Raw genomic sequence first — 10,056 nt, forward strand, 5'->3', positions numbered from 1 at the left:
TGTGATTGTGGGGGGGGGGGCACGGCTGAGAACACCCCAGAGGCGATTTTTGGGGCGAGATGGGGGGGATTTGGGGCTGCTTTGGGTCCCAAAGTGCTATTTTTTTGTACAAAGGATGAAAATGATGGGGGGGGGAAGGGGGGGTCGGGGGGGGCCTTTGTAAATGGGGAACAGCGATGGGGGGGGTTTTGTAATAAAGATGAGTCGCTGGCGTGGCCTGGAGGTGTGATGGGGGCAGGCACAGTGTGGGGCTGGGGGGGCACAATGTGGGGCTATGGGGGGACACAGTGTTGGCTATGGGGGAACAGGCACAATGTGGTGCTATGGGGGGGACACAATGTGGGGCTATGGGGGGGGGAACAGGCACAATGTGGTGCTATGGGGGGGACACAATGTGGGGCTATAGGGGTGGGAACAGGCACAATGTTAGCTATGGGGGGAACAGGCACAATGTGGGGCTATAGGGGTGGGAACAGGCACAATGTGGGGCTGGGGGGGACACAATATGGGGCTATGGGGGGAGGAACAGGCCCAATGTGAGGCTATGGGGAGGGCTGGATCCCACCGGGCCCCCCCCAGTCCCAATCCCATCCCATTCCCCTCCCTGCTGCGGGGGCTGCTCCTTCCTCCTCCTCCTCCTCCCGGGGCCACTTCCCACATCCCACATCCCATCCACTCCATCCCAGAGGCTCCCATGGGGCAGCCAGGTGGGTGCTGCCCCCCCAGCCCCATAGGGGGGTGATTATGGGATGGGGGGGTGATGATGGGATGGGAGTGATGATGGGATGGGGGTGATGATGGGATGGGGGTGATGGGGATGGGATGGGGGGGTGATGGGGGGGTGATGATGGGATGGGGGTGATGGGGATGGGATGGGGGGGTGATGGGGGGTGTGATGATGGGGTTTGGAGGGTGATGATGGGATGGGGGTGATGGGGATGGGATGGGGGTGATGGGGATGGGATGGTGATGGGGGGGTGATGATGGGATGGGGGTGATGTTGGGGTTTGGGGGGGGGTTGGATCCCTCCCCACTCTCCCTCCCCCCCCCCCCCAGGTCCCCACAATCTCAGCTGCGTTTCCTACAAGCACCCCAGTGTGCGGGGGGGGCTGGGGGGTGCAGGGGGGGGGGCTCGGGCCCGTCCCGTGCGGTGCCCCCCCCGCCACTGCTGCATCGGGATCTGGAACCGGAGCCAGGCCCTGGTGCAGGGTGAGAGCCCCGGGATGGGGGGGCCCGATCCTGCCCTATGGGGGGGGGGTATGGGGGGGCTGGGGCTGATCCTGCCCTGGGGGGGGGGGCAGTTTTGGTGCTGAACCCCCCCCCCCCCCGGGTCCATTGGTGGCTGCTGCTGCCTGGCTCTGACCTTGGCCTTGAGCAGCAGGGATGGGAATGCGGGGGGGGGGGGGGGCAGGGAAAGGGGCCTCGATGGGGGGGGGTGAAGGGGGGGCACAGAGAGGGGAGTCCTGGGGGGGTCTTGGGGAGGGTCTATGGGGAGATCGGGGGGGGGAATTAAGGGGGGTCCTGGGGGAATCTACGGGTGGGGTGGGGGGGGGTCCCTGTTAAAGGGGTCCCTGGGGGGGGTCCTGAAGGGATCCCAGAGGGGTCCTTGGGGGGGGGGGGGGTTCCCTGAGGGGTCCCTGTTAAAGGGGTCCCTATGCGGTCCCTGGGGGGGATCACGGAGGGATTCCGGGGGGGTTCCCGAGGGGGTTCCTTAGGGGGGGGGTCCCTGTTAAAGGGGTCCCTGGGGGGGGGTTCCCTTGGGGGAGGGGGGGGGTGTCCCCGGGGGCTCCCTTGGGGATCACGGGGGGGAGGTCCCTTGGGGGGGGTCACGGGGGGGGATCCCTTGGGGGGGTTCCCCGGGGGTTCCCTTGCTGGTTCCCATATGGGGTCACGTGGGGTTCCCTGGGGGGTCACGGGGGGGTCACGGGGGTGTCCCCGGGGTTCCCGGTGCCAGCTCCCCCCCCCCCCGCAGGCTGCTGGGGGGGCGGAGCCTCCTCCTGCCCCTCCCCCCTCTGCGCCCCCAGCCCCGCGGGGCCCTCGGGCGGCTCCGTCCGCGTGTGTCTGTGCCGGGGGCAGCTCTGCAACGGGAGCGGCAACGGGAGCGCGCCCGGAGCGGGGCCGCGCGGGCACGGAGCGGGTGAGGGGCAACGGGGGGGGGCAATGGGGGGGCAGTGGAGGGGAATGGGGGGAATGGGGCCAATGGGGGGAATGGGGGGAATGGGGGAATGGGGGTAATGGGAATGGGGGTAATGGGTATAATGGGAGGAATGGGGTCAATGGGGGCAATGGGATAATGGGGGTAATGGGGGAATGGGGGGTGTGGGGGTAATAGGGGGAATGGGGGTAATGGGGTAATGGGTATAATGGGAGCAATGGGGTCAATGGGGGCAATGGGATAATGGGGGTAATGGGGGAATGGGGGGAGTGGGTGTAATAGTGGAAATGGGGATAATGGGAATGGGGGTAATGGGGAAATGGGGATAATGGGAGCAATGGGGTCAATGGGAGCAATGGGGGTAATCGGGGCCAATGGGGTTAATGGGGGACAATGGGAATAATGGGGGGCAATGGGGTCAATGGGAGCAGTGGGAGCAATGGAGGGTAAGGGATGGGAGCCATTGGGGTCACTTGGGGGGACCCTGAGACCCTCAGGGGACCCATTGGGGGGGGTGCTTGGGACCCTTAAAGGACCCCTAGGGGTGGGATATGGATCCCATAGGAACCCATGGGGAGGGACAGGGGACCTATAGGGAACCTCTGAGGGGTGGGAGACCGGGAGGGGTCTATGGTGGGGTTGGTGCTGGGCCCCTTAAGGGACCTATATGGGGATGTGGGGCCCATGGGGGCCCTGTGGGAATCACGGGGTCTATGGGGCTGGGGACCCCCCGGGGTCACCGCAGTCTCTGCCCCCCAGGGCCCGTCCGTTCGGGGTCGCTGTGGCTGTGGGGCGCCGGCCCCCTCCTCATCCTCCTCACCTGCCTCTGTGTGCTCGGTACGGGGGGGGGCACATGGGGCGCAGCCCCCCCCATCCCCCGTGTCCCCTATGGGGGCTCCCGTTATGGGGGTCCCTGTGCCCCACACGTCCCCGTTCCAGGCCTGCGCCGGGCCAGGGCCCACAGGGGGCGGCCCCATCGGGGGGGGAGTGGGGTCCCCCCCGAACCCCCCAGCCCGGAGCTGCCTGCGCTGCGCTTCCTGAAGGTGGGGGGCACCCGTGGGGGGGGCACCTATAGGGGGGGCACCCGTGGGGGGGGCACCTATGGGAGGAGCACCCATTGGGGGGGCACCCAATGGTGGGGGGGTGGCGCAATGAAACCCTGTGGGGTCGGGGGGGGGTCAGGGCTGGGGACCCCTGGGCATGCGGGTCCTTGTTGGGGGGTGGGGGGGACCCTGGGTGCCCGCTCCTGGTGCTGCAGTGGGGTCGGGTCTCGGGCTGTGACCCACGGGGTGTCCCTGTCCTGCTATGGGGTGTGTGGGTGTTATGGGGCTCTGTTCATGGGGGGTCCCTGTCCTGGTGCTATGGGGTGTGTGGGTGCTGCGGGGTGTCTGTCCCAGTGTTGTGGGGCTCTGTTCATGGGGGGATCCCTGTCCCAGTGCTATGGGGTGTGCGGGTGCTTTGAGTCCCTGTCCGGGTGCTCTGGGTCCATAGGGGTCCATGGGGGTGCCCTGTGGGGTCTCTGCCCCTCTCTATGGTGTGTGTGGGTGCTGTGGGTCCCTGTCCCGATGTTCTGGGTCCATGGGGGTGCCCTGTGGGGTCTCTGCCCCTCTCTATGGGGTGTGTGGGTGCTGTGGGTCCCTATCCCGGTGCTCTGGGTCCATGGGGGTCCATGGGGGTTCCCTGTGTGGTCTCTGCCCCTCTCCATGTGGTCTCTGTCTCTCTGTCTCCACCGGGTGTCTCTCTCCCTGTGTCCACCGGGTGGCGCTGCTGTGTCTCCGTGTCTCCACCGGGTGTCGCTGTGTCTCTCCCCGTCCGCTGGGTGGCGCCGCTGTGTCTCTGTGTCTCCACCGGGTGTCGCTGTGCCTGTCCCGTCCGCCGGGGGTCGCTGCTGTGTCTCTGTGTCCCCGCCGGGTGTCGCTGCTGTGTCTCTGTGTCCCCGCCGGGTGTCGCTGCTGTCTCTCTGTCCCCGCCGGTGGTCGCGGCGGTGCCTCAGGTCCTCCAGCGCGGCCGCTTCTCGTCGGTGTGGGCGGGGTCTCTTCGGCGCCGCCCCGTGGCCATCAAGGCGTTCGCGGCGCGCGGGGCCGCGCGCTTCCGGGCGGAGCGCGCCGTGCACGCGCTCCCGCTCATGGAGCACCGCAACGTGGCGCGCCTGCTGGGGGCGCGCGCCGCGGGGCCGCGCGCCGCGGGCGGGATCCTCGTGCTGCAGCTGTACCCGGCGGTGAGCGGGGGGGGCGGGGCGTGCGGGGGGCACGTGGGGGGCACGTGGGGGGCACGTGGGGTGCTGGGGGTGCACGTGGGTGCCCATGGGGTGCTGGGGGTGCATATGGGGTGCTGGGGGTGCCCATGGGATTCTGTGGGTACCCATGGGGTTCTGGGGCTCATGTGGGTGCCCATGGGGTGTTGGGGTTCACACGGGTGCCCACGGGGTGCTGGGGGTACCCATGGGGTGCATATGGGGTGCTGGGGGTGCCCATGGGGTTCTGTGGGTGCCCATGGGGTGCTGGGGTTCACATGGGTGTCCATGGGGTGCTGGGGGTACCCATGGGGTGCTGGGTGTGCCCATGGGGTGCTCTGGGTGCCTGTGGGGTGCTAGAGCTCACATGGGTGCCCATGGGGTGCTGGGGCTCACATGGGTGCCCATGGGGTGCTGTGTGCTCCATGTCTTCATGTGTGTTGTATGTCCCCACGTGTGTTGTGTCCCCATGTCACATGTCCTCACATGTGTTCCATGTCCCCACACATGTTGTATGTCCCCACACATGTCACGCCCCCACACTTGTCACATATCCTCACACATGTTCCATGTCCCCACGTGTGTCGTGTCCCCACATGTCCCATATCTTCACACATGTTGTGTGTCCTCAAACATGTTCTGTGTCCTCACACATGTCACATGTCCTCACACATGTCACGTGTCCTCAAACATGTTCTGTGTCCTCACACATGTCACATGTCCTCACGTGTCACATGTCCTCACACATGTCATGTGTCCTCACACATGTCACATGTCCTCACATGTGTGTTCCATGTCCCCCATACCAGGGCTCCCTGCGCCAGTTCCTGGCTCACCACGTGGGCACCTGGGTGGGCACCGTGCGCCTGGCGCTGTCCCTGGCACGAGGCCTGGCCTTCCTGCACCAGGAGCTGTGGCGCGATGGTGAGCACCGGACAGCACCGGACAGCACCGGAGAGCACCGGAGACCCCCCCCCCGGTACCCCCCGTGTCACCCCCGTGTCCCCCCCCAGGCCTGTACAAGCCCAGTGTGGTGCACCGGGACCTGAGCAGCCAGAATGTGCTGGTGAGGGACGATGGCACATGCGCCATTGGGGACTTCGGGCTGGCGCTGGCGCTGCCACCGTGTGCGCAGGGGGGAGCCACGGCCCCGAGAGCCGGGCCCATCCGCAAGGTGATGGGATGGGGATGGGGTGGGATGGGGATAGGGATGGGATGGGGATGGGGATGGGGATGGGATGGGATGGGGATGGGGATGGGGATGGGGTGGGATGGGATGGGACAGGGATGAGGATGGGATGGGGATGGGACAGGGATGAGGATGAGGACAGGGATAGGACTGGGAAGGTGATGAGGATGGGATGGGAATGGGGATGGAGACAGGATGGGAGCAAGGATGGGGACAGGGAGGGGGATGGGGATGGAGACAGGGGTACAGATGGACATGGAGATGGGGACAGGGATAGAATTGAGACAGGGATAGGGATGGGAACGGAGATGGGGACAGGGGTAGGATTGAGACAGGGATGAGGATGGGATGAGAATGGAGATGGGAACAGGGACAGGATTGAGATGTAGATGGGGATGGGGATAGGATTGAGACAGGGATGGGGATGGGAATGGAGATGGGGACAGGAACAGGGTTGAGACGTGGGTGTCAATGGGAAGTGGATGGGATGGGAATGGGGCTGTGGATGGGGATGTGAGAGGGACAGGCCCCCTGCTGCTGCCGGCACTGCTATGTGCTCCAGGCACATGAACCCCTGTGCTCACCGGCTCCAGGCGGGTACCCAGCGGTACCTGGCCCCCGAGATCCTGGACGAGAGCCTGGACCTGCACGCCTGGGGCCGGGCACTGCTGCAGGCAGATGTGTATGCACTGGGGCTGCTGCTCTGGGAGATCCTGACCCGCTGCCAGGCCCTGAGCCCCGGTGAGTGCACTGGGATGCTCCAACCACACTGTACCCTGTGCCCTGCATCCCTGTGCTCCACATCCCTGTGTTCCACATCCCTGCATCCCTGCGTCCCTGTGCTCTGCATCCCCCTGCCCCACATCCCTGTGTCCTGCATCCCCGTGCTCCGCATCCCCATGCTCTGCATGCCTGTGTTCCGCATCCCTGCATCCCTGTGCTCCGCATCCCTGTGCTCCACGTCCCCTCATCCCCATGTCTTGCATCCCTGTGCTCCACATCCCTGTGCCCTGCATCCCTGTGTTCCGCATCCCTGCATCCCCATGCCCTGCATCCCCATGCCCTGCATCCCTGTGCTCTGCATCCCTGTGCCCTGCATCCCTGTGCCCTGCATCCCCACATCCCCATACTCCGCATCCCCACATCCCCGCCATGCTCTCACCCCCCCCGGCCCCACAGGAGCCCCGGTACCCCCATTCCGCCTGGCGTACGAGGCCGAGCTGGGCTCCAGCCCCACCGGGGCTCAGCTCCGCCGCTTGGCCGTGGACGAGCGGCGCCGGCCGCTGATCCCCCCTGCCTGGCACCGAGCCCCACAGGTCAGCCCCGGACCGGGCCCATTGGGGGGGGGTCCCTATGTGGGTGCACACTGGGTGTTTGGGGGTGCCTGTTATGGAGGGGTCACTGTGTGGGTGCCAAGGGGTGTTTGGTGGTGTCCGTGATGGGGGGGGGGCCCTGTGTGGGTGAGCCCCAGGGGTGTTTGGGGGTGTCCAGGGGGGGTCCCTGCCCTGGGGGTGCCCCTGTTTGGTGGGGGGGGCAGTGTCTCTGTTTGGGGTTCTTCAGCACAGGGGGGGCCTGTTTGGGGGGGGTCCCTCTTTGGAGATTCCCTGTTCGGGGGGGAGCCCTGTTTGGGGGTCACAGTTTGCGGGGGTCCCTGTTTGAGGGGGTTCCTGCTTGGGGCATCCCTCTTTGGGGCTTCCCTGTTCAGGGGGGTCCCTCTTTGGGTTTCACCGTTTTGGGGGGGGTTCCTCTTTTGGGGTCCCTGTTTCAAGGGGTCTCTGTTCGGGGGGGATCCCTTTTTTGGGGGTCCCTCTTTGGGGGTCACCGTTTTGGGGGGGTGGTCTCTATTTTGGGGTCCCTGTTTCGGGGTCCCTGTTTTGGGGTCCCCACTGACGTCCCCGTCGGGTCCCCATTGATGTCCCCGTTGCTCCCTCAGCCCGGGGCTCTCCCGGAGCTGCTCGAGGACTGCTGGGACCCGGACCCCGAGGCTCGGCTCTCAGCGGAGCGAGTCCTGCAGCGGCTGCAGCGCCTGGCGCAGGGAGACTGACCCGCCCCGGGGGCGTGGCCAGCGCAGAGCCCCGCCCCTCGCCACGCCCACCGCCCGGAGGCCACGCCCCCCTCCCGCTTCCTGCCGCCGGGGGCCAAGGTCGGAGCGAAGGCGGAAGGTGGGGAACGGAGCTGCCCCCCCCAACCCCCCCTGCACCCCCATATCCACCCCATGCACCCCACAACCAGACCCAACCCCAACCCCCCCTGCACCCCACATCCACCCCATGCACCCCACAACCAGACCCAACCCCAACCCCCCCTGCACCCCCACATCCACCCCATGCACCCCACAACCAGACCCAACCCCAACCCCCCCCCTGCACCCCCATATCCACCCCATGCACCCCACAACCAGACCCAACCCCAACCCCCCTGCACCCCCATATCCACCCCATGCACCCCACAACCAGACCCAACCCCAACCCCCCCTGCACCCCCACATCCACCCCATGCACCCCACAACCAGACCCAACCCCCCCTGCACCCCCATATCCATCCCATGCACCCCACAACCAGACCCAACCCCAACCCCCCCCTGCACCCCCATATCCACCCCATGCACCCCACAACCAGACCCAACCCCAACCCCCCCCTGCACCCCCATATCCACCCCATGCACCCCACAACCAGACCCAACCCCAACCCCCCCTGCACCCCCATATCCACCCCATGCACCCGAGAACCAGACCCAACCCCAACCCCCCCTGCACCCCCACATCCATCCCCTGAACCCCAGAACCAGACCCAACCCCTTCCCCCCCTGCACCCCCACATCCACCCCATGCACCCCACAACCAGACCCAACCCCAACCCCCCCTGCACCCCCACATCCATCCCCCTGCACCCCCATATCCACCCCCTGCACCCCACAACCAGACCCAACCCCAACCCCCCCTGCACCCCCACATCCATCCCCCTGCACCCCCATATCCACCCCCTGCACCCCCATATCCATCCCCATGCACCCCACAACCAGCCCCAACCCCAAGCCCCCCTGCACCCCCATATCCACCCCCTGCACCCCAGAACCAGCCCCAACCCCAAGCCCCCCCTGCACCCCATAACCCTGGTGCACCCCAACCCCTCTGAACCCCGAATCCCCCCTGTGCACCCCACAACCCACACTTACCCTCTGCCCCCCGCCAGGTCCTGGAGCTGCCCCCCCCATGTGGAACCCGGGTGCAGGTAAAGGGGGGGACACCCCCAGGTTTGGGGCCTCCTGTGACCCCCCATCCTGCCCCCCCGGGCAGTGAAGGGGTTGGGGTCCCCCCCTCACTTCTCTCTCCCCCCCCCCCTCCAGGGCCACCACCCCCCCCCAACCCCGTGTACCCCCCAAACCCCATGTGCCCCCCACATCCCCCACCTCCCAACCCCATGTACCCCCCCCCGGGGGCACCCCCATACCCACCGGGGGGACCGGGGCACCCCCCATACCCTCCAGGGGCACCCCCACCCCATTGTGGGCCCCCAATGGGACCCCCGGGGTGCCCCCCCCACCCTGGGGTGCCCCCCCCTTGTCCCCCCCCCCATGGGGTGCCCCCCGTGTACCCCCCTGTGCTGGACAAGAAGGCGATGAAGAAGATGAAGAAGAAGATGAAGAAGGCTCACAAGAAGCACAAGGTGATGGGGGGGGGTCACACACATGGGGGGGGCCCTGGGGGTCCCCAGGGTGCTCACGTCTCTCCTGTCCCCCCCACAGCACTCTTCGTCCTCCTCCTCCTCCTCCTCCAGCAGCGACTCCGACTGAGGCCACCACCAGAGGCCAGTGGGCACCTCCTGCTGTGGCCACCAATGACCACCCTGTGACCACCTGTGTCCATCCCATGTCCATCCCATGTCCATCCCATGTCCATCCCGTGTCCATCCCGTGTGCCCCCGACCCCCAGGACCACCCGTGTCCATGGCCAGGCGTGGCCAAATGTGGGCCCAGGATCACCCATGAGCATCCGTGACCACCCATGACCACCAGTGTGAAGCCATGATCAACACCTGACCATGTGGGACCTGCATCTATGACCATCCATGACCATGTGGGACCTGCATCCGTGACCATCCATGACCATGTGGGACCTGCATCTATGACCATCCATGACCATGTGGGACCTGCATCTATGACCATCCATGACCATGTAGGACCTGCATCCGTGACCATCCATGACCATATGGGACCTGCATCCATGACCTCATGGAATCTGCATCTGTGACCACCCATGACGACCAATGTGAAGCTGTGACCAACCCATAACCTCATGAGACCTGCATCCATGATGATCCATGACCATGTGGGACCTGCATCCATGACCATCTATGACCATGTGGGACCTGCATCCATGACCATGTGGGACCTGCATCCATGACCATCCATGACCAAGCAGGACCTCCCTGGGATCTCCTGTGTCCATCCATGACCACGTGTGACCAACCAGGACCTCT

The 10,056-nt window shown here is 66.2% G+C and overlaps 1 protein-coding gene across 1 annotated transcript; it reads left to right on the forward strand.

Moving 5' to 3' along the window:
• The first annotated feature begins 694 nt into the window (after positions 1–694).
• AMHR2 (anti-Mullerian hormone receptor type 2) lies at positions 695–8,874 on the forward strand. Its single transcript, XM_034071609.1, has 12 exons — positions 695–707; positions 1,057–1,209; positions 1,973–2,137; positions 2,915–2,992; positions 3,095–3,198; positions 4,149–4,373; positions 5,198–5,312; positions 5,402–5,562; positions 6,171–6,318; positions 6,757–6,893; positions 7,511–7,739; positions 8,770–8,874. The coding sequence occupies exons 1-11, from the start codon at positions 695–697 to the stop codon at positions 7,619–7,621; spliced, it is 1,410 nt and encodes a 469-aa protein (XP_033927500.1). The 3' UTR covers positions 7,622–7,739; positions 8,770–8,874.
• Positions 8,875–10,056: the final 1,182 nt, after the last annotated feature.

Source organism: Melopsittacus undulatus, chromosome 21 (assembly GCF_012275295.1).
Source record: "Melopsittacus undulatus isolate bMelUnd1 chromosome 21, bMelUnd1.mat.Z, whole genome shotgun sequence".
Taxonomy (NCBI): Eukaryota; Metazoa; Chordata; class Aves; order Psittaciformes; family Psittaculidae; genus Melopsittacus; species Melopsittacus undulatus.

What these genes read in the sequence shown, in the direction of transcription:
- AMHR2 (XM_034071609.1), top strand. An exon ending in GAGCCAGGCCCTGGTGCAGG is followed by an intron (nt 1,210 to 1,972) that starts GTGAGAGCCCCG and finishes CCCCCCCCGCAG; the next exon opens with GCTGCTGGGGGGGCGGAGCC. An exon ending in CACCTGCCTCTGTGTGCTCG is followed by an intron (nt 2,993 to 3,094) that starts GTACGGGGGGGG and finishes TCCCCGTTCCAG; the next exon opens with GCCTGCGCCGGGCCAGGGCC.